At 45.4% G+C, this 24,539-nt stretch overlaps 1 protein-coding gene across 2 annotated transcripts; it reads left to right on the top strand.

The window, feature by feature from the left end:
- Positions 1-80: 80 nt before the first annotated feature.
- elmo3 (engulfment and cell motility 3) lies at positions 81-24,247 on the top strand. Of its 2 annotated transcripts, XM_070550584.1 has the most exons (21): positions 81-302; positions 5,323-5,431; positions 7,414-7,454; positions 8,734-8,806; positions 9,663-9,713; positions 12,004-12,173; positions 12,417-12,516; positions 12,623-12,774; positions 13,520-13,598; positions 19,685-19,735; positions 19,821-19,943; positions 20,079-20,201; positions 20,279-20,383; positions 20,508-20,616; positions 20,700-20,836; positions 22,916-23,079; positions 23,271-23,383; positions 23,487-23,591; positions 23,675-23,754; positions 23,828-23,908; positions 23,991-24,247. In XM_070550584.1, exons 2-21 carry the CDS (start codon positions 5,354-5,356, stop codon positions 24,201-24,203), a joined length of 2,148 nt encoding a protein of 715 aa, XP_070406685.1. In that variant the 5' UTR covers positions 81-302; positions 5,323-5,353; the 3' UTR covers positions 24,204-24,247. The 2 variants fall into 2 exon arrangements, with proteins under 2 accessions (XP_070406685.1, XP_070406686.1); XM_070550585.1 differs by lacking the exons at positions 81-302; positions 5,323-5,431; positions 7,414-7,454; ... (10 more) ...; positions 20,508-20,616; positions 20,700-20,836 and adding an exon at positions 21,824-21,957.
- Positions 24,248-24,539: the final 292 nt, after the last annotated feature.

Genomic DNA, 24,539 nt, shown 5'->3' with positions numbered 1-24,539 from the left:
ACGACAGTTTATTTATTTTGAAATAATGTAACCGGAAGTTCTTTTCTAAACCCGGAATTGACAAAGACTCGACTGACCGAGTAAAGCTATCCCGGAACTTTTTACTCAATTAACCATCCATGAAAATAGGTTTCAAAGAGTTTTATCGTGGTTTTGCCAACAGTTTTTGTGATTAGGATGATACACACCCTCGTACGGAACCTATTTTGTTCCTGTTAAATAAAAAAAGGACTTTTTCTAATGTTTTCGCTCTGACGTTACTGCGGGACAGCAGTAACCCCATCGACTTGTCTTCACAGCAGGTAAGGAAAAAGCCGTGCTGCTGACTCGCGTTTGCTTTACAGCTCTGGACAACTTGGTGATACATTTAAACTTTTAGGTAGCTTACACAAACGTAGATGAGACACAAAATGAAGTATTCAGGTTGTGTTTATTTGCATGTTTTGGTTCAGAAATTATACTTAAACGTTTATTTGCTTTTTTTTCTTGTCTCGATAGGCCAGTGAGTTGTGTTAGATCAGTTTTCCAGTTTATTAAATTCCAGGCAATTCACACACACACACACACACACACACACACACACACACACACACACACACACACACACACACACACACACACACACACACTGTGTGTGTGTGTGTGTGTCTGTCTAGGGGGTCTGAGATCTGCAGCCCAATAAAAAAATGCTTGTGGTTTATATAGCAAACCGTGACCGCCACTGCTTTTTTTCAGTTTTTATTAAACCATCAGATTTATTTATGAGGAGGAACTCGTCGTTTATGGTGCATTCAACAAAGACAATCATGCCAAATGTAACTGTATGCTTGGTTCTTGTCTGACAGCTGTGCAGCTCTTCAAGTGTGAATTTGGATCTGAGTCTGTATTATTTGGTTTATGATGTAGTAGAAAAAGAAACAATCAACCAGGCTGCAGTTTAGATTAGGAAAAAAGCAAATAACCCCCAATTTGGCCATTACATTTTAAATTACTACTCAAAGTAACACTACTCGTAAGCCTGCAACTCTGGATGAAATATGCATATTTACATGTGATTAATGTAAGCTCATCATATCATTTTGTCTTCCAGCCCTAATTGGATCATCTTTAAGTTTACTGTAAACTGGTTTAAGTGGATTATGTTCTTAATCACCTGAGTTTATGTAGACGTTATGTCTAAAACTATCACCATGTTTAAATGCAGACACGCATGCAGAAGGTGTGGTTTCAACTTCCTTACTTAGATCAGGGAACATTTCAAACGTGCACAGACAGGTTCACAGAAACTGACTGATAGGCATGCTTTAGTGGTTCACCTCTCTGCAGCCTGCGATGAAAGCCACTGCTATCTGCTCTGCTGAAGTTAGACCAAAAATAAGTTTCATATTTTCTGACCAGCTGCGTGTTTGTATTTATTCTTGTTCCGTGAATAAAAACATAGCATTCAAATAGTTGAAACTTGATTTATTTGCATGCATCTGGCGATGGTGCCTGTTTGTAAATGTAGAGATAATATAATACATTCCGGAACTGCGCTGCTCTGGGTGGCTGCATGTTGGAGTAGCTCTGTTGACTATATGCAAGTTTTGCCTTTTTTGGACATTTTTTCTTCTAGTTTCTCAAGAAAAATTATTTTTTTTTTTACATTTTACTTTTCTGTTTCTGGTGCTGTTAAGCTTAAGAGGATTTTTACTGCAATTTTTTCACTTTTTGAGCATTTGTTATGATGCGTAACCATTAGGGCTGTAGCGAAGCCTCGACGTAGTCGACTGCTCGATTCTATAAATTTGTCGACGTCAGATCCGGAAGTCGACGCACCGCGCCCACTTGTTGCATCCCCAGGAGTTTGTAAATAGAGGAGGAATCTGCCTGTTTTTCCTCTAGTTCGCCCTCTTCTCCGCCTTCACTAACATCTCCGCCAAATACCGAAGACCCGTAACAACGTCCGTCCACTACTAGATTATTTTCCTGTTTTGCCCGCCTTCGTCTCCCGGCAACGGACGACAACTTCCGGGGTCAGATGCGCTGCTTCGTGTCTACCGCAGATGTAGAAAATCACCGGGAGCGCTTCTCCCTTCATTAAGGAGCTTCTTTCAGACACGAGGAGAGCTGTTTTGGTGGTAGCAGTCTCTCCTCCGTGCTGGTCTGTTTGCTGCTGGGTGTTTTTGGTTTATTTAAACTTGGTAACTTGAACTTAATGTTGGTAAAGCTACTGTTAGCATCTTCGCTAACAGCTTCTTGCGTTTGGATAAGCTGTTACGTTTTGGTTTAGAGTTAATCTTTTTTGTGGTGTAGATCTCCCTTTTATTACATTTAGAGTGTTGTGGGTTTTCGGTTTAGTGTAAAATATCACCTGAGTTTGGTTTAACCCGTAAGACCACTCGCCTCACGCACATAAGTGACCAAAACAAAGCAGCATGGAGACACTCCATCTTCTACCACCTCTCAGGCAGCAGCCTGCACTCCCAAGTTCTACACGTCACCAGAACATAACCAACCAACACAATAAAAGCAGTGTTATACAAAATGGAAGGCCTGTAGTGTTTATTCTCTTACAGTAAGAATTTATCAATTTATTTGAGATTTTCTGGTTTTTGTTAATTGTGCAATAGAAAAATAATCATTAGATTAATTTTCTAAATAGTCATTAGAATAGTCGACTATTCGATAAAATAATCGTCAGAATAATCGTTTTAAAAATAATCGTTTACCCCAGCCCTAGTAACCATGGTAACAAGCTGGTTTTACAATCAGCAGCAGCTGATTAACATTGGAAAGGTTGAAGTAATACCTCAACTGAAGCCACAAATGAGCTAAAATGTTAAAACGCAAGAAGCGTGAGTGCAGAGCGGGAGCAAAACGGAGACTGAAAAAGCAGAAATTCTCTTCCATCAATCATAATGGGCGATGATAAATCAGGTGCTGGTCAGCATCAGAAGCAGGGACCTGAAAAGGCTCAACAGCCTAATAAAAAAAGGCTGGTTCTGTTCTGGGGACGACTGTGGAACCGCTGGAGGAGATAATGCAAAGAAGGATTCTCCAGAGAATCAAGAAAATGATGGACAACCCTGAGCGTTCTCTTCACAAGACTGTCCGACAACGGAAGAGTGTCTTCAGTCAGAGGCTTCTTCAGTTTGGCTGCAACACTGACCAACTAAATAAAAGAAACTAAATAAACTATGTTCTCATCCAGAATCGAACCCGGATCCACTGCACGAAAGTCCCAACGTTTTACTAGGCGATCTATAGCACCAGTGACGTCATTTGTATCTGTAACTTTTATATCCCTGATGACAGCTGAAACAACGTTCAAAGAACGGTTCGGAGGGCTATGCCTGAGCGTGAACGCGCATGAAGCAGCCTGCTCGACCCGAGCATCTCTCTTTTTCTGTGATTTTACAGAAAAACAGGCAATCCCAGTAAAAATGCCAGGGCTCATTCTACAGGACCAGGGCCTTGCAGGAGAACGTATGAAGAAGACATTTATTATTTCTATACATGTTCTGGCTGTCAGACTTCCATAATGCCCCTTTAATCTGTATTATCTAAAATCTTTGTTCATAACACATTACGATGTTAGCTCCCAAGCTGATCAAGACTTTCATCATTCATCTTGAAATGTGTTTGTTTCCATTCCTCAACTAAAGGAGTCCTTTCAGAAAACGAGCTCGAACACGACCGTGCACTGCGCTGGTATGTCTGTAATAAACTGTTTCAACAAAACAGCAATAAAAGTCTGTTGTGGAGGCAAAGCAATCATTTGGCATCAAGTAAATAGACACTTGGACTCAGTTTTACATTCATCATAATACGGCTCAGACAGCTTAAAAGCCACAGGCGGTCTGCGATGTAGCTAAGGCGGCGCATGCCATCACCCCTGGATTTAGCTGACTCATAAGCTTCCCTAAAATAAACCTACAGTTCTACAAAACTCCCAAAGATTGAGCCAATAAACTCTTTTGTTCTTTGCTAGAAGGAATCTGGTCCTAAAACCAACACCTTTCAGTGGAGCACAAAACAAACCTGAAGTTCATCTTAATTAGCAAAATGCTAATGTTCACATTTGACTCAGTCAGACTTTGGAGACTAGGAAGGAGGAAATGATGTTTTCCTCTCTGCTGCTTATATTCAGCGATTGGCTCTGACGAATCATTGCGAACCAGCAAAGGAGAAGGTCACTCGGGCTTGCAGCTGAGCAGATGCTAGATCATAAATTGCACATTAAAGCACAACATGAAATACTTCTCATCTGTTTCTGCACCAGAGACTGTAACAAGCCAAGGAGAAGGCCAGGGGCCGACAACACAACACAGAAGCACAAGCAGATGATAATAATCATAGAAAAAGCACGTCATTCATTAGTTTTGACTAATTATGTAATTCTGTGTTTTTAACAGATCAACCACAAGAACCGGTTGGCAGAAAAGTCGTTCACGTACGACCACAAGCATGTTTTTGTGGCATCTAACTTTGAACCAAACGGGCCCACGTACCTCAAAGGTTCCATGTATTGTACAAGCTTTTGAATTATCATTAAACATACGCATTCCCGCTGCTCTTCAGTATCGAGGGAGCTCAGCTTGTTAAGGAGAAACTCTAAAAGTTGATCTGTGACCAGCATTTTGGGTCTGATTTACCTCTTACACACAAAAGTAAGAGAGTGGTAGGAGCTGTGAAAATGTTCTTGTGGTCCAGAAAGCATCGGGCTTGTTGTAGGAATGGTTTGGCAGCAAACTGTTCCAGGTTTCAAGCTCTGGGTGGGGTCAGAATTACACAAGCCGGTACCGAGCCGGACCTTCACCGTGAGCTCACGAGTGTTGGGCGATGGATGAGAAGTTTGGAAACCGTTGTCGTGTTTTTATGTGCAGAAAGGAGCGTAAGATCGATGGGGGAGGGTTAGCACAACAGCTTCTTCTGTGTCCTCTGGGAACGCTGTCTGAATGTTTGTGAGGAAGTGTGTGTGTGTGTGTGTGTGTGTGTGTGTGTGTGTGGGGGGGGTGCGTATGTGAGAAAGCTTTTTCGTATTCAGCCTTCTCAGATTCACCAAGAATACCAAAAATAAAACAGCAAAACAGGAACTCAGAATTCTGTTTGATGTTGAAAATGAAAGTTGGACTGATGGCGTTGAGTCATTCTGAAGATGGTCAGATCGTCGGTGGTGCCCCGCTCTCGCTGGGCCAGCTTCTGAATCTGGAACGTGTCAGACAGCTGCACAAATCTTGTTGTCAAAACTTCTTCTTCTCTATGTGTTCTCACAGTCTGAGAATAGTTTCTGTATCCCGCTTGAACTCAACATGCTGCTTTTTCTTTTCCCATCTTCAGCTTGTCTGAGGGGGGGGGCACTAAAGCCAACATGCCACAGCAGAAGGACATCGTGAAGATAGCCATCCAGATGCCTGGGGCTTACCCCCAGCTTATACAGCTGGACCAGGTGAGCTCGCTCTCTCTCTCTCTCTCTCTCTCTCTCTCTCTCTCTCTCTCTCTCTCTCTCTCTCTCTCTCTCTCTCTCTCTCTCTCTCCTACTTTGGGTTATGTTTGATAATCATCGCGGTGGAAATATTTTAAAGCCTAAGCTCCAGAGTGTTACTTCTTTAGTAGAATAGTGAGTGCAGAAGGACTAGATGACATCACAATGACAGCTGCGTCCAGAAAGTCGTGTGGAGTATTGATTATTATTATAAGGTTGATCTGTGATCAAACGTATGTTTTGGGTCAGGAAGTAAACAGATGCCAAGCCACACAAATAACATCTGATGTTTTTCCAGTTTGTGAACTAACCACTAGTTTACAATATTAATAACACATCTTTTACCAATTATTAATTGGCGAAACTAATGTTTAAAAAAACTAATGATCTGTTATTTATCTTACTCTGAGAATAAGCAGAATGAATCAAAGCTGGCATTTCAGAGCTGTAGAAGAATCAGGAACATCTGTATCGCTCCTCAAACCCACAGCTGGTGAATCTATGATGTCACTTTTTTAGTGTAAAAAATACTTTAGAAATTTTCTCACGGTGTTCCATAAAATCCGTAATTTACCACAATCATATTTTATCCCTAAGGGCTATGATGTTGCATATTTCGCCAAGTAAAAGCTCAAGTTTGGGACTTAAGTAACTGAAATTTTGATCGAGTCAGTTTGTAAAATGATGACGTTTGAAGATGCCGAGTCCTGGATGTTAATATGAGATGTGCCCTAAAGAGCTGAAGTAGGAGATTATCAGAGCTTCTGTGTTTTTCTTGATGTAAATAAGTCATCAACCATTCTGGGACTCTGTTCTCATACTCATCACATTTATTTCTTCATCTCGAGCCAGATGTTAGTTTAGAGACGTTTTCCATTCGTTTCCCAGAAACTTTGAGGAAGTTAAACTTCCTTTTGCAAGACACTGCAGATGAGCTGGAATGTACATTATAACAGAAAACAGAGCTGTGTGTGTGTGTGTGTGTGTGTGTGTGTGTGTGTGTGTGTGTGTGTGTGTGTGTGTGTGTGTGTGTGTGTGTGTGTGTGTGTGTGTGTGTGTGTGTGAGATTCAGCTTAAAATTAGGGATGCAACAATACCACTTTTTTCCAAACCGATACTTTGATCTGAGTACTCGCCGATACCGATTACCGATACTTCTACCACACAAAAAATGCAATGATTTGGAAAACAGGTTTTATTTTCTTCTCTGCTTTCAACAGGAAAAGACTGTGAGGTCGATAAAAAGTAAAATATATGAATGGAAATCATCACAAAACTAAAATATTAGCTGAACAGAAATGACAAGTTACAGGGAAGCCATTTTCAAGCAACTGCATTGGTATCGGTCCCTGGTATCGGTTAACTTTTACCGATACAGATACTGGTATCGGCATCATATCGTTGCATCCCTACTTAAAATGTTGTACCTTACCGAAGGTCAGGAGTTTGTTTGGTAAGTGAAGCGACTGCAAACCGCGCCTGGGTTTGGTTTCATTTTTCCGGACGTCGTTATTGTCGATCACAACCAACGGTGTCAAATCAGCTACCCCCCCACCCCCGCTGGCCCAAACATTTGTACCAGACTCATGTGTGTGACTGGTTGAACCTCCGATGCCACTAATGACAGACCGTCCAGCGGGTCTACCGCAGAACCTGAACACATTTTGACTGAGTGACCACGGCGCTAACCGCTAATGACAGCATAGCTGAGAGTTAGACTTGGAAGCAGTCTGGCTTTTATTCACATTCAACATGAAATCCTGGCACGGATGGTTGCGCTCAGACAAGTTGCTCCTAGCAAACAAGGGCTGCAGCCAGTGTGGATAGCTGTGGTCAGAGCGTGTCATTACTGCAGCTCCCTGACCGGGCACACATGGAGGCAACATGTTTGTGTTTTCCTGTTATATTTGTGTGTCTGACTGCTTTGTTTTGTTGTGTTTGTGCAGAAAAAGCCTCTGTCTGCTGTTATTAAGGAGGTGTGTGACGGGTAAGTAGAACACGTGCTTTTCTCCTTCTAGTTGATGCTGAGCATCATTAGTAGTCACAGGTTTGGTCCTGAGACGAACTCCAGAAATCAGATTAGATGCTGAAATGAGTTTATTTACCGATACATTAGAAGTAGTGGTAAACATGGACGTTTCATTGGAAGTATGCTCTTATTTAATAGACCCTTTTACTACCTACGTCATCAAAAGTTGCGCGCGCAGCCTGGCAACGAGAGTGAAGGCTTCCTCATTCACACTCGATACTAAAACAGCGTTTTAAACCCTTTGTTCTGAAGTTCTGAGCACATAAAAATGTCGGGTTGTTGCGTGTATGGATGCCAGAATCGTTCCTCTTCAAGCAGTGGACTGAAACTTTACAGAATTCCCAAGTTCTACATTTTTCCTGCTCAGGTCTTTCCATGTTTTTCCCATCCTAACACAAAGCTCAACTTTGAATAAAATTGCTGCTGCGTGGCTGCAGCATGACCCAAGTCTGGAACATCAAAATGACAGAATTAAACAAATTTATACGCTTTATTTCATGCTTCAAATTAACATTTCATTCTAATTCATCTGTATTTTCCCACTGCATATTAGTATAAACTGTATTTCTCTAAAATTAACACGACTGTACTCTGAGCACGCTAAAAAAGAAACCTATGCTATACTCACCCTGCCATGCAGGTACGTAGTTCTCTGGTTTGTTTACTATGACCCAAGCCTCGTACGTAGCAGTCTTGTGTCCTTGTCTTTGGCTAGGAAGGACTCCTGCCTTCAAGACGCAATTACTCAGAGTCTATGTCGTGATATTTTACTTTCTGTACGTGGCCACAGACAACATAGTTGTATGCATCTAGCGATTTGTATGCCCGTAGCTTCTCACGTGTGTACTTACTGGGCCTCTCCACTAAAAACGTATATATATCGGGCCACTGGATATCCGGCCACGCACCTACAACTTCCACCCATTCCGTAATGCCACAGGGATCCGGGAGTCTGTTGCCGTTCGTTAAAGTGAGTTTAATAATATAACATTCAAGATTTGCCGGTGATAACCCCGCAGCGTAGCTTGATAAAGCCTGACACAACGCCGTTCTCTGTTGCCAAGCTGCGCGCGCATTCTCGCTGACGTCATATTGTTTACAAACAGTAAAAGGGTCTATTGCCTTATTAGCAGTTTTCATGCACTGCAACCATCTGACACGACTCCAGTGGGCGTTGTGGGTCAGAAGCTACAAACGTTTCTGCTCTGATCTGCTACCTTCATGTCTGCGTATGTAGCTGGACGCTCCCGGGCCCGGAGAACTACGCTCTGCAGTACGCTGATGGAGTGCAGATGTACATCACTGAATCGGTCAGTTAACCATCCACCCTCTCTTTACTGTGTTCCACTGAATTCTTCTAGCAAATGTCGGAATAGGTCCTTGAAGGTTTTGAGCTACAGAAATGAACCGTTTCCTGAGACGAGACCATTTGGTTTCATCAGATCAGAGAACTACCGTCTAATCAGCTCTTTCGTTATCTGTTTCCACTCAATCTGGAAACAGATTAATGTAAATCACACATTAGCACTGAGGTCACCCAAATAACGAAGAAAATGACAAAAGACAAAGAGAAACAGCTGGAAGTCTTTTGAGAGGAGCGGAGAACCCTCCTCCTCTCTGAGCTAACAGGACTTTTACAGCAATGCTGCTGCCTGGGAATAAGAGACACCCAGAAACGGAGCCTGGAGGATGTTAACGTCCAGGCTTTGGTGGGACTTTGTAGTTCACTACAGATGTTTCAGGTTAGACGTCCCGATGAGGCTGTGGAACATTTGACGGGATTACCTTTAGTTTAGTAATGATTGGGATTATTTCCAGCTCTCCAGAGTGGTGACCTCAGAGATTTTCCTTTAGGATTTCCTGTTGGAGTTGCCCTGAAATTCTGCTGCTTTTCATTTAGTCATGCTTGGATTCTGTTCTTTTAAGTGTTTCTGCAAACTTAAGCATTGGTGTTGGTTCCCAGGTTGCTGCACATCGTTAGTCACCACAACGGCCCCTGGGCTGTTGCTGCTTCAGTTGGTGCTTCTTTTGTTGACTGTGTGTGTGTGTGTGTGTGTGTGTGTGTGTGTGTGTGTGTGTGTGTGTGTGTGTGTGTGTGTGTGTGTGTGTGTGTGTGTGTGTGTGTGTGTGTGTGTGTGTGTGTGTGTGTGTGTGTGTGTGTTGTAGAATCGTCTGGACATTAAGAACGGCTGCATTCTGCGTCTGACCAAGGCCCCGGTGAGTCTGCCACCAACAAGCCAAAAGGCCCTTCATGCATTCCCTTACCAGCTATTTCTGCCTTTTATTCTCGTTACACAAGCTGCAGTAATCCTGTAATTCCTATAATTATGACCTGAGAATCGTTCTATTCTCTCACAGAACCTTCACAGCTAAGAGAGAGAACTCGATTAAACGAGGAAAGGGCAAAAGCTTCTAGGATGAAACCATTTCTAGGAACTTATTCTGGGTTTAAAATCAGGGAAAACATGCTAGGTCAGATTTATATACACATCTTTGACTTTAACTATAGTTTTAAAGGTTTTAATGATTATTTCTGATTCTAACGGGTCACTCAGAGTTTTTCATGCAGGCTGAACATGAGAATAGTCTCCTACACCTATCTCCTGCAGCAGCTTCTGATAGAAAACAGACGGTGAAACTCTAGGATTAGAGAATCCTGACAGATCTACGTCGCGCTGTCACTAAAATTCATGGACTCACCCATCTTGGTGTTTCTGTCAGCCAATCAGAAGTGAGATGTCCAAATATCAGGAGGTAAGTCTCCAAATCCTGCAGTCTGAAGCAGTCCTCTGATCGAGAAGGAGCTGGCTGCAGCACGCAGTGAGGGGCGGCGTCGGGCCAGTTGTCAGACTGATACCATATTTGGAAATGACGCATTAGCATTCCAGAACCGAAGGGGGTGCTATAGCTAATACCATCTAAAAGATTGAGGAGGACGGAGTTAAGAGGTTGACTGAACAGTTTTAGTAAACGTTCCATATCATGAAAACTCAACGTTTTGGAATTTTTACCGTGTGATTTTGTCATTTCCTCATAAGAAATGCCCGCAGGCCCTTTGTTTTGGCTGCATTCATGCGTTTTCCCGTCTCAACTGAAACTTGGTTGATGTTAAGATCTTTCCTGCAAATGGGAGAAAGTAGCCCACTACCAGGCATTTCTCCTCCCCCTGGAGCTGGTCTGGTCTCGCTTCTGAAACCTGGATATTCTGACAAATGACTTCTGAACCAAAATCTCCTGCAACTCCGCCGTAGAAACCACACGACGCCGTCCGACACTCGTGTTGGCTGTGGATGTGTGCGCAGGGCACCGAGTTGTTGGTAAGAGACTCAGTGGTGTAGTAGTTCAGGTGTTCAGTGTAGTTTCGTGCAGGTTCGCCTCCCGGTCACGGCATAAACTTTTTCTTTTTCAGCCACACTTGCCAGTATTATGTATTCAACCCTTTATTGGTAAACAGTTTAAACATAAGGACTAATGTGTTTTTTCTTTAGCCAGTGGGAGTCCGTGTGTGAGCAGACCGTCTAAAATGCTGCTAGAAACGACCAAGTTCAAAGACCTTCAGAGACTAAAAATATTTTTCAGAAAATAATCAAAAAAACTAAAATATAAATAAATGAAATCCGTTTCAGCAGACTAAATAAATGACTGCCGACGCCACCTAGAGTCGAACCGGCGTCAGCAGAGGGGTACGTGAAGCAAATGTCAGATGGGGCAGCAGCAGCTCAGGTGGTAGAGCGGGTTGCCTCATCATCGGAGGGTCGTGGGTTCGATTCCAGCTCCCACCAGGGGTATCCTGCTGTTGTGTCCTTGGGCAAGGCACTTCACCCAACTTGTCTGTGTTGGTGGTGGTCAGAGGGGCCGACGGCGCCAAATGGCAGCCTCGCCTCTGTCGGACCGCCCCAGGGCGGCTGTGGCTACAAAGTAGCTCACCATCACTGGCAGTGTGTGAATGTGAGAGTTCTTGCAAGCGTCTGTGAGTGTCCTAATAAAGCGCTATATAAGTGTGATTATTATTATTGTTTTTATTGTTATTATTATTGTTATAATGCTGCTGGAACGAACCTTTTCATTTTGGGATATCGTTTCACCCTGACCCTCATGTAGCAAATTATATTTATCTTGCTTATTTTGAACGTAGAACAGAGTGTTAACAGTTGTTAACTAGAAACAACCGTAGTTCATATGGGTCTGACAACTGCCCCAACAGCGCCCCCTTCAGTTCTGGAGCATAAGTGTTGCATTTTCCAATGATGGTATGCGTCCGACGCTGCCCCCTGTCTGCGGGCTGCAGCCTGGTGTACTTGCTCTGAGCTGACAGTCCTCTAGACCCTGAAACAGGCGCACCAGGGCTTATTGTACCCAGAGTACGACTTCTAACGCATTAATTCAACTAGAGACCACTGCAAATGTATTGATTAAACGAGTGAACCACGTCTTTAATTAATCCCCAACTTCAGCGGTCATTCAGACATCATTGATGCCAACATTTGTGTCATTTCTGTGGATTCAGGGCCGCTGTGCAGAAGACTTGTACAAGGGAATCCAGAGCTCAGACGCAGGTGTGCTTTGTGATTCGCTGAAGGAGCTAGCGGGCGTTTCCAAGGACGTGACCTTTGCTCAGGAGTTCATCAGCCGAGACGGTTACCTCTTACTGGTGAAAATAGTGGAAGACTCTAATGAGTAAGTGTGTTTCTGCTTGTGTTGCTTCATTTCCCGCTGAACACAAACTGCATGGACAAAAGCAAAAGCTCGTTTCTGTCCAGGAACTGGAAGGTTCCCTCTCGCCTGTTCGGTTTCAGTCTTTTGGTTTGTTGAACGGAGTAGTTTTGTCCAACATGAGCAACAAGCTGAATGAAAACCGACGCTGTGTTTGGGACAGAAGTGTTGTTGGATAATAACCTGCTTGTGTGTGCTCTTCCTCAGGAGTAACCTGATCATGATGCACACGCTGACCGCGTTCATGCAGCTGATGGATCATGGGATAGTTTCATGGGAGAACCTCTCCTCCGTCTTCATCAAGAAGGTTCTTTATCCGTCGCTGTCACTCCCTCGCGTTCGTTTCCCTTCAGCGACTTCTGCTCCTCAGTGCTAACTCAGTTCTGGGTTTATCTTTTAATCTCTGCACTCAGATTGCCAACTTTGTAAACGCTAAGGCGACGGACGAGTCTATTCAGCAGGTGTCGCTGGACATCCTGGAGAACATGGTACTGAGCAGCCACAGCCTTTTTCTTCAAGTCAAACTTGAAGTCACCATGGAGAGACTCATAGCTCACCTGCAGGTGTAAGTAAACCCATCTGGATTAGGGGATTGGTTTCTGGAACAATGGCGGTGTTTATAATCTGATTGAACTTCCTGTCAGGTGATAAGAAGCTGTTTAGTAACAGGGTAGTTTTGAATATGTAAACTGTGTGCCTCCTTAAGATCTTACAGATGGAAAAAGTTTGTAAACTTAGATGTGTGGTTCACCGAAAACCCTTTTTTATGATTGTTTCTGATGATATTGGGTCATTTCAAGTTTTACATGCAGGCTGAACATGAAAATTGTCTCCTACACCTACCTCCCGCAGTAGCTTCTGATAGAAAACAGACGGTGAAACTCTAGCCTGACAGATCTATGTCACCCTGTCACTTAGCTTGTAGATTGTAGAAGCCAACTGTTAGCATTAGCAGCTCCACTACGCAGCAGAACTCCTCCAGGCTTGTGTTATTTGTGGAGGTGAAACATCAGCGTTGCAGAGCTGTGGTAGAGTTGTGTTGCTGTTAGCCAATCAGAGGCGAGATGTCCAGATATCAGGACGTAAGACCCTCAAACCTGCTGTCTGAAGCTCAGCGGTGTTGTGGGTCACTACTACTTCCTGGAAATGGTGCACCGGTATATTTTTCCCCACAGAGAACGACTTACGAGGCATTCATTCCTACCAGAGACCACTGAAATGTGTTGCTTAAACCAGCTTCCCACACCTTTGAGGCTGTTACTTTTTAAATTTGTTTTTATGTGTTTGTCTTTTTTTATTTATCTTTTCAGGACTAACCAGCAGATCCAAACCAAAGCCATGGCCTTGCTTATGGCCTTACTACAAACAGCTGGAGATGCAGACAGACAGGTGCCGCTTCTGTTTTTGTTTCTTCCTGATAGGGCTGCAACAAACAATTATTTGGATAATCGATGAATCGGATGGGGTCTCGACACGATTAATCGATTAATCGGATTACATAGGGACATTTTTAAAAACTGCTAGGGAAACGTTATTTCTCTCCTTCCTTCACTTTATTAAACACAACATTATTAGAAAACAGTTCAATAGCAGAAAAACAAAAAACAACATGCCATCACCTAAATTGTCTTATAAGGTGTATAGACAGAGACCCTAAGCTACATCTATCTGTGACCTAAAATGCTTGGTCCAAGTTAAACAGCTTAAAGAGCAAGTCAACCCCTACCAGAGTCTAACTCCACTCCCGCTTCATGTTTGAAAAATGCAACACATGCTGTTGCCTGGCAGACCGAGAGGGCGGAGCTGCTAACAAACACACACACAGGCTCACAACAGCATTGTGACATCATAATGTACCAGTTTACATCACAGCATACTTCTTAGCCAATAGCGGTGGCAGATTTAAATTAAAATACAGTGCACAGTTTTTACCTGACAACGGCACAACACTGCCAGTTTTAGGCAGAATATTTAAATTTTAACTAAGATGCACTAAGTGCCAAATTATTGACGACACGTGTCTGCAGCACGATTAGACACTCATTTATTTAGTTTATCAGCAAAAAAAAAAGTTTATTTGGGGGTGACTTGCTCTTTAAGGGGAATTCTCATCTGTTTAGTTTGATCTCATCTGTAGACATTTATTATAACTGGGGGTGTCAAACAACTAATTTTTAAATGTAATTAAACATAGGCTGTGAATTAATCAAAATTAATCACTCGTCTCGTCTCGTCTTCCTCCGCTTATCCGGGTCCGGGTCGCGGGGGCAGCATCCCAACTAGGGAGCTCCAGGCCGTCCTCTCCCCGGCCTTGTCCACCAGCTCCTCCGGCAGGACCCCAAGGCGTTCCCGGACCAGATTGGAGATGTAACCTCTCCAACGTGTCCTGGGTCGACCCGGGGGCCTTCTGCCGGCAGGACATGCCCGAAACACCTCCCCAGGGAGGCGTCCAGGAGGCATCCTGACCAGATGCCCAAACCACCTCAACTGGCTCCTTTCGATCCGGAGGAGCAGCGGTTCTACTCCGAGTCCCTCCCGAATGTCCGAGCTCCTCACCCTATCTCTAAGGCTGAGCCCGGCCACCCTACGGAGGAAACTCATTTCGGCCGCTTGTATCCGCGATCTCGTTCTTTCGGTCATTACCCAAAGCTCATGACCATAGGTGAGGATTGGGACGTAGATCGACCGGTAAATCGAGAGCCTGGCTTTCTGGCTCAGCTCCCTCTTCCCCACGACAGATCGGCTCAGCGTCCGCATCACTGCAGACGCCGAACCAATCCGCCTGTCGATCGACAAAATTAATCACCATTTCCAAAAATGACTGAAAAAATACCAAATAAAACAAAAGTAAATGAATGCCATCCTCCTTGTGATGATGCCCTGGGCAACTGCCATAAAGTCACATCAAGAAATGCTGCTGATCATTCCAATGATCCCAAATAGACTCACATTAGGCCACATGAAAGCAACTGAACCCAAAAATATATTAACCAGTATATAACTGCACTCTCACACAACACGCCTGCAGCGACAGTTAGGACTCCTCCCTCCCTTTTAAAAGCGTTTTTGCTTCTGAGGACATTGTGGTTGTAAAGCCACATGTTAGTAGTCTGGCCCCGGTGTGATCAACCAGTTTCTGCGGGAATGTAACGGCGGAACCGGTTCGCAGCAGCGCGAGTCCCCCCCCCCCCCCCCCCCCGCCTATCTAATAGCGTCGCGCTTACGATTTTATAGACTTTTTTTACGAGCTTAGGGCATGTCTAGCCTGTGTAATAATCCGGGGCTTGGGTGAATCACTTTTGACAAGTTTTTAACTTACCCGGACACCGAGCTCTCTCCTTCCTCGCTGATGATTCTGACATGCTTGCGTTTAAGATGCTGCATCATCACCGTAGTACTCCCGTGATAGAGTGGGAACTCTGGAAGTTATCTGCTGATCTGACAGTATCTTCAAGATAAGGACTCCGGTCAGAGAGCAGGGCACGGAGAGACAGTTCTACGTATTTAATGACGGTTGAAGTATGGACATCTATACACTTCTGTGGTTCCGTGTGGTCTGGAAAATAAATACAAAGAATGATGTAAAAGGACTGTACAAATGGTGAAATAAATATGCAAACATTAGAGACTATGCAAAAACAAATATATTCCCAAATGATGCACATTCAAGGGTTACACGGAGTAAATACCGTGACTTCCAGCCTCAGAGGCACTGACAAATTATATGATCTCCAGGGACCTCTGGTGGTCAAACCAAGGTACTGCTGTTGCAAGTACCACACTACTAAGCCATGCTGCCAATTAGCCTGGCATTATACCACACCTCAACTGAACTGACGTCATGGATGGATACACATGGAGTAAATGGAATAAAACTCAAATTAACCAGTATTTAGCACACATAACACAAATTAAGAGAAGTGAAATGCAGACTACAAGCGAGAATAGCAACTGATACCAATTAAACTGTAGGAACTCCCTCTAAATAATCCAAACAACATGTCCAGACAGACAGAGGATACTGAATGAACTTATAGGTTATTTATGTATCCATAGAGGTGCTACGGTTGGCCAAACTTACATATCAGTCATGAACGCACACGAGGCTGTCTGCCATCACCAACAGCTTGGACAAAATGGTAGAAACAGCTTTACAGGAAGTGACTATCTAGAGGAAGTGATGTCACAAACTGGACCACCAAAATAAGAGTGGGGTAACTTTACAAATGGATCTTGTAGAACTGCCATAACTATAACCCTTTCTGACAACTCCCGCGCCATGCTAAGTCTGACCTACAAACGTTGCAGGTAACGAATGTCTTCGCCTGATTTAACTGAAAATGCTCCCAAACTTTAGAAGTTTTTACTTGTTTTGGGTCTCGCTGCTTCTGCCATGTTCCTCTTCCAAACACCTGCCGGCTCTCCGGTCTGCGCGCAACGGCAGGGGGGGGGGGGGGGGGGGGGCTTTTGGAAGAGTTGTGCAACACAACGAATCGATGACGCAATTCGTTGCCAACGCTTTTAGTAATCGGTTTTCATCGAATTTATCGATTCGTTGTTGCAGCCCTACTTCCTGATCCACTTCTCATCCTCGTCCTTTTTTGTCCGGTTTTTAGAGCGAGGTCGGTTTACTGGACAGCGTTGTCAGTCCGTCACCTTCCTGGTAACAGCTGTCTGGAAACACGACCTTGTAAACTTCCTCAACAGAAACAAGCTGCATAGGCTTGTTTTGTCTTTACTCCTCTGTCTTTTTTCTGCTGTTTACACAAATAAATCCAGGAAATCTTCTAGAACAGATGTAAACAGATCAGTTAGGAGTGTCTCCGCTCATTCCAGTCATTACAGCAGTGGAAGCTCACAGCTGGAAATGTTACTGCGTGGCGTTTGGTCGGAGGGCGGAGAGGATCCTCAACAACATTTAGACAGACGAGCCTCCTTCATGTGTGTTTTTCAACATATCCGTTAATCAGTCAAGCGAGTAGAAAGCCACAGGTAGATTATTAGTAACAGGCAAACAGAAATAACTGCTAGATTCCCACAATCTTCCTTAGTGGAGTCTTCAGGAGAAATTAGAAACCGCCTCGAATATTTCTGCACAAATAGAAATCATGCATCATTTGGAGTTTGGATTTTCTGCATCGTTTACGCAGATGCACGAGATGAAAGTACTCTTTAACTGGGAAGAAACGCCAAATTTGTGAGATTTGTTTCCATTAAGGTCTAAGAATAAAGATCTATACATCCGTGTTCATAACTAAGCACAACAGTGGCAGTTTTTCCCATATTTGTAGGAAAAGATTACAAAAAATGTCCAAATTAAACATAAATGTGGTTTAATGCACCTGAATGTTTATAATGTTATACAAATGCATCAGGGAGTTGGTCATAAATAACCTGTAAGGTAAAAATATAGTTTTTTACTTTTGTAACTTGCCCTGGGATGGACTGGCTCTCTGTCCAGGGTGTACCCCGCCTGACTGCCCGTTGACCGCTGGAGATAGGCACCAGCCCCCCGCGACCCTACGTGGACAAGCAGGTTCAGACAGTGGATGGATGGACTTTTGTAACTTTAGTGAATTCTTACTCCAGTTTGGCTCAGACGTGTAAAAATGTTCTGTTTGCCGGACAGTTGCACAGAAAAACCAGGGGGCGAGTAAACTCCGATCATCAGTAAAACTGCATTTCAAGCATTCATAGGTTACAAGAGTCTTTTTGAAAAGATGGGAGACAATTATTTTCGTTCTGCTGTTTAAATTGAAAGAGCTGCTCGCGTAGCTCCAGAGGGCTCCAGAGCTGCTCGCGCGGCTCCAGAGCTGCTCGTGCGGCTCCAGAGCTGCTTGCGTAGCTCCAGAGGGCTCCAGAGCTGCTCGTGCGGCTCCAGAGCTGCTTGCGTAGCTCCAGAGGGCTCCAGAGCTGCTCACGCGGCTCCAGAGGGCTCCAGAGCTGCTCGTGCGGCTCCAGAGGGCTCCAGAGCTGCTCGTGCGGCTCCAGAGGGCTCCAGAGCTGCTCACGCGGCTCCAGAGGGCTCCAGAGCTGCTCGTGCGGCTCCAGAGCTGCTTGCGTAGCTCCAGAGGGCTCCAGAGCTGCTCGCGCGGCTCCAGAGCTGCTGACTATAAAACGAGTTAAAGCGATCCGTTAATGATGGACAGATTGGCCAGGACTCCCTTCAAAAGGAGGTTTTTAGTCTCAGTGGGACCTTCTGGGTTAAATAAAGAACTTGGGCTGCACAATATATCGTAAATATATCGTTATCGCGATATCAGCATGAGCAATATCGCAAAGACCTGTCAGCTCAGACGTTTGCTGCACATGATGCATTCTGCCAATCAAATGGAAGTATTACGTTTTTTTACTAATAAAATAGAGCTCTTCACCCATTTGGCCAATTGGGTGGGTTTTCATAGGTCAGAGTCCCGCCCCCGAGGCAGACGATGGTTAGCTTAGTTCTGCTTTTCCCGGGATCCACTGATCGCATTTTCTTGTTCATTTTCATTTTCCTCACAATTTCTCATTTTTATGATTTTTTTTTTCTTTGCTTTTGATTATTTTTGTTCCTGAGTTAAGTTTTTATTTTCCGCAAGTAATATCGTCATCGCAATATTAATCGCTGTTATTGAATATCGCAGGTTTTCCTGATATCGTGCAGCTCTATAAAGAATAAATACATTTATAGATAATTCTGCCATTAAGGTGCTTATTGCTGTCATTTCTTTTTCATCTAAGAATTCACTTTTCTCTCAGCTGAAGGACGACCCGTAACGTTTTCCCAGACAGAACCGATCCATCCATCTTCGTTGTGTCTGCTCGTCTCAGCCTCCCTGCACAGTCGAGGCTTTCTGTTCTCCTCGCCAACAGTTCCTCCATTCATCTGCCTTCTCTCAGCCTTTGTCTTACTCACACACTCACACACACACACACACACACACACACACACACACACACACACTCACACACACACTCACACACGCACACTCACACACACACTCACACACACACTCACACACATACACACATACACACACACTCATACACACACACTCACACACGCACACACACACACACGCACACACACACACGCACACATACACACACGCACACACACACACTCACACACGCACACACAAACACACACACACACACACACACACTCACACACACACACACAAACACACACACACACGCACACATACACACACGCACACACACACACACACACTCACACACGCACACACAAACACACACACACACACACACACACACACACACACTTTTCGCAGTAGGTCAACAAATCCACCCTCTTATCTGTAAATGAGTCGTGAACAAAAGCGGTTGAGTCGGAGATGAGCACATAGAGGTCAAAGTCCGTCACATTAACCCTTCTGCTTCTCATCATTCAGCCACTGATGGTATATCGCCCCCCCATGTTAGAAACGTGTCTCTGCACTCCAGTCCAACATCTGGTTTCTGTTTTTCAGGAGATGTTTGTGTTTCTGAACAAGAAGAATCTCCGCCAGTACATTTATAAGGTGAAGTATTCTAGTTTGACTTCATGTAAACAAACATCTGCTGCAGCTGCGGTGAAACGGTCTCATGAGCTGCTGTTTATTTCAGAACATCATCCTCAGTTCTGGTCTGGTCCAGGATGAGATGGCCCACTACCTCTACGTCCTCCAGTCAGTCACTCTGAATAGCTTAGAGGTGCGCATGAGGATGCCTCTGGACTGTTACAGCCAAGTAAGACACAACTTCTCCTTTAACCATGTAAACCTCGTTCGTGTCTTTTTCATTTGCACCAAAAGTGTCTTCATCTTCTCTGCCTTTACGGAGGCACTGACTGAACAAACTAAACGTTTTAACTTGCGGCTTTAGGAACAAAGAGACATTCTCCACGCTTTGAGGCAGGCGGCATTTGAGACGGACAGCGAGAACAGCCTAAGTCACGAAAGACGACGCTCGCTCTGCGCAAAAGAGTTCAAGAAACTGGGTTTTTCTGTAAGCCTCTGCTGTCCAGCTGCATTTCTACACTTGTTTTCTTGCCTCATCTCTTCATCATCTGCTCTTATTCTCAGAACAACAGCAACCCAGGTCAGGACCTGGTGCGTACACCTCCTGGTCTCTTAGCTTTAGACACCATGCATTACTTTGCCTCTCGCTACCCTGACGCCTACAGCAGGGTGAGTCGGATCCGTCGTTAAAAACCATCAAAAGTCACATGAAAATCTTTGTCTGGCAGCTAAAAAGCTGCTGATTTGGGACGAATTTAACCGACGTAAAAGACACTTTTTCATTCTGCTGTAGTTTGTTTTGGAGAACAGCAGCAGAGAGGACAAACACGAGTGTCCGTTCGCCAGGAGCAGCATCCAGCTCACACTCGTTCTTTGTGAAATCCTGCGAATCGGAGAGCCGAGTGAGTCCACCTCCGCCCCGCTGCTGCTTCCCCTTCCCTCTGTGAGCTCTGGTCAAAGTTTCCTCCTTGTTGTGCGTCGACAGCCTCGGAGACGGGATCCGACTACCACCCCATCTTCTTCAGCCAGGACAAGCTGCTGGAGGAGCTCTTCTGCGTCTGCATTCAGCTTCTGAACAAAACCTGGAAGGAGATGAGAGCCACGCAAGAGGACTTCGACAAGGTAGAGTAGCAGAACGTAGCGTCGTGGGGCGATTTCAGAAATCATGTCCGTTTGAAGCATCTTGAGTTTAATTCGACAGTCGAATTTCTGTGAAGTGACTAAATTTAGCGCAGCAGTAGAAATGGAGCACAGACCGATCAGCTCAAGGAGGAATGATGATTTAATGATTGTTTTCCAACCTCGACTCTCCTCGTCTGAAGTACATTTTATTAGTTTGACCCCAACCCCTCAGGAGAAGGGTGCCATCTGGGAGAAATCTGGAGGATTTAAGCTCCTGAAAGAGGAGGAGGAGAAACCACTTTCTGCTTCTCTGCTCCAGTCGTCATAAAACTCCCCGACCTGCCGACCTTTCCTGGAGCAGGACGGTGTCCTGAGCGACGGGCCGGCAGAGCGGCCTTTTGTCTTTCATCACGGCCAACTACCCAGGGTGCTCTGGGGCGAGAACAAAGGGGCATCAGGTTGGACAAAGAGAAGTGTGGTGAGCGGCAGAAACAGAGGCAGAAGGGAAGGAGGAAAACAAAGCGCCCAGGGCATCAGCAGTAATCACACAACAACAGGGGGAGGTTCAAACCTCTGGAGACAAAACGAGAGGAGGAGAAGGAGCGGGCGGAGGGGAGAAGTAGAGGACACTAGTGCATGTGAGAGATGCTTTAACATCGGCCCTCCATCCGGTAGATGTATTAGTCCTGACCTGAACACACACACACCCACGCATACACACACACACACACCCACCCACATGCACATGCACACACACACACACACCCACCCACATGCACACACACACACACACACACACACACCCACCCACATGCACACACACACATACACACATACACACACACACACACCCACCCACATGCACAAACACACACACGCGCTGCAGGGTTCTGGGAGCAAACAGCTGCTGGTGACCCCTCCTAAAGGCCTGCTGAATGAAGGGCATCACGTGGCGTGGGGGGTGGGGGGGGGTCTGTTTACAAAACACCCAAAGGCCTGCAGCTCTGGCCTCATGCAGGCATCTCCGAGCCTCTCTGTCACTACCGCACCACCACTGCTCTTCTGGGATAATCACCACAGGTGTGATTTACCTGAATACCTGAAACAGGAAGAAACTGGAGGTAAGACCTCGAGGCTTCAGAAATGAAACGTATTTTTCAGGATTACACGTGGCGACGTTTGATGATGCAGATAACTTAGAGGATCAAAGAAAGAGATTCTCGTAACCGCCGTCATGTGAAAGTGTCTGAACACCGGGTTTGTTTAGGCTCGGGGGGCCACAGCGTGCTACGTGGCCTCCTGCTTGTTCACATGCCACACACACACACACACACACACACACACACACACACACACACACACACACGCGCACACACACAGATTCGCCACGGTGTTGTTGCTCGTAAACACACCAGAAAGCCGTGTTCGCTTCTGCCTTCAGGCTCTTCTAACAAGGAGATATCAGAGCTCGAGTTTCTGGGCGTGTGTGTGTGTTCGTGCGTGCGTGCATGTGTGTTCGTGTGTGTGTGCGTGCGTTTGTGTGTGCGTGTGTGTGTGTTCGTGCGTGTGTGTGTGTGTGTGTGTGTGTGCGTGTGTGTGTGTTAGTGCGCGTTTGTGTGTGTGTGCGTGTGTGTGTGTGTGCGTGTGCGTGTGCGTGTGCGTGTGCGTGTGTGTGTGTGTGTGTGCGTGCGCGTGCGCGTGCGTGTGTGTGTGTGTGTGTGTGTGTGTGTGTGTTTCAGGCTGGAGCTGCATCGATGTTCCTGCAGCTGCAGCTGAAAGTCAGATTTTAATCCCAGAGCAGTTTAACAATCCGCCTCTGGGTCAAACCGCTCGTTTGTTTTCTCGAGCGTCCCGTTAACGAGTCATGCAGAAATCACACACCGCGCGCGGTCTGAAGTGGAAACACTCGCTGATGTTTGATCGCATCGCCCAGAGGAGGATTATTGATCGGCTTTGCTGTAAAAGGACAAATGGACTTGGGAGTGGAATCAGATGGAATTTAATCCAAGTGAGCCGTCGCATCATTTTTCACCTCTTCAAAGGAACTCTGCCGTCTGTCTTCCACCTGTCCACTCCCAGGTGATGCAGGTGGTGAGAGAGCAGATCACCAGGACGCTGTCCAGTAAGCCCACCTCCCTGGAGCTCTTCAAGAACAAAGTCAACGCTCTGAACTACGGTGAGATTCTCAAGCTGCGGCAGACGGAGCGGCTGCACCAGGAGGAGACGCTCGCTCCGCCTGTGCTGTGAGTATCACGATGTTTCTGGTGCTTTACCCGCGTCTGCAGGAGTGATGCTGCTTTAGCGTGTGTGATCTCTGCAGGTCAAAGGTCAGACTGCAGCTACTTTATTCTTTTTTTAATTTCATGTTGAGAAACGCAGATCCTCCCTGATCCAGATCCTAATACCAGATGATGAAGTGATATTTTTTTCCCAGGGAGCTGAAAGAGCGTCTGAAGCCTGAGCTGCTCGAGCTGATCCGCCAGCAGAGACTCAACAGGTTGTGTCAGGGAACCATGTTCAGGAAAGTCAGCAGCCGCCGGAGACAGGGTGAGATGAAACACACGTGTGTGTGTGTGTGTGTGTGAATGGCGCGCGCGCGGCCTGGTCACGATCAAGCTTAGGAATGCTGCTTCTCTTGCTCTCCTCTCAGATAAACTGTGGTACTGTCGCCTGTCACCCAATCACAAAATGCTTCATTTTGGCGACATCGAGGAAGACGCTGAAAATCCACCAATAGAAACTCTTCAAGATAAGAGTGAGTTACAGCCGGACTCGTGCACACACACACATGAAGTCTGGAGATGAAAAAGATTCACGGGTTTCGTTGCTCCTCCTCAGTTCCAGTCTCGGATATTAAAGGCTTGCTGACGGGAAAGGACTGTCCTCACATGAAGGAGAACAAAGGCAAACAGAACAAGGTCCGCTGAGCTCCTTGCCCTGGTTGTGCTTCTGTTTATGTACGTAACGGAGAACTCTGCTCTCCTGCTGCAGGAGGTGCTGGATCTGGCGTTCAGCATCACGTATGACGTAGAGGAGTACAGCCTGAACTTCGTCGCCCCGTCCAGGACCGATGTGAGTCTGGATCTGCGCTCCACGGTTAGTTCTGCTTTTTCTGTATTGATGCTAACTCTTCCTGGTGTCTCCCATCTGCCAGTTCTGCCTGTGGACAGATGGACTGAGCGTCCTCCTTGGCAGGGAGATGAGTAGTGAATCCATGCGAAGCGAGCTGGAGATCCTCCTTTCCATGGAAATTAAGCTCCGCCTCCTGGACCTGGAGAACATTTCCATCCCCGATAACGCCCCCGCCATCCCCAAACCACCAACTAACTACAACTTCTGCTACGACTTCAGCCACAATGAGCAGTAGTGTGTGTGTGTGTGTGTGTGTGTGCGCGTGTGTGTGTGTGTGTGTAAGGAACAGGTACTAGCACACAAACTACTTGAGTCGTGGTACTTTTAGCGTGCTCACATGACATTCGTTTATATTTTAAATGTCTGGTGACGCAGCGGGAACGTCCTCACGCTTGAGGCTGACACCAGACGATTCTGGTTCTGCTACCAACTCAAATTTTCCTGTTAATATTTGAAAGCCGTACTTTTCACCTTTCTCATAAAATGAGCCTTTACAGGGTTAATGGGCCCTCTGTGGCCAGAATATCACACTTGCAACTTCAGAGTGTCGATCCAGTCCCTGTTGGACTCC

This window comes from Nothobranchius furzeri, chromosome 4 (genome assembly GCF_043380555.1).
Source record: "Nothobranchius furzeri strain GRZ-AD chromosome 4, NfurGRZ-RIMD1, whole genome shotgun sequence".
Lineage (NCBI taxonomy): Eukaryota > Metazoa > Chordata > Actinopteri > Cyprinodontiformes > Nothobranchiidae > Nothobranchius > Nothobranchius furzeri.
The sequence above is the reverse complement of the archived record's forward strand: the minus strand, read 5'-3'. Positions and strand labels throughout refer to the sequence as shown.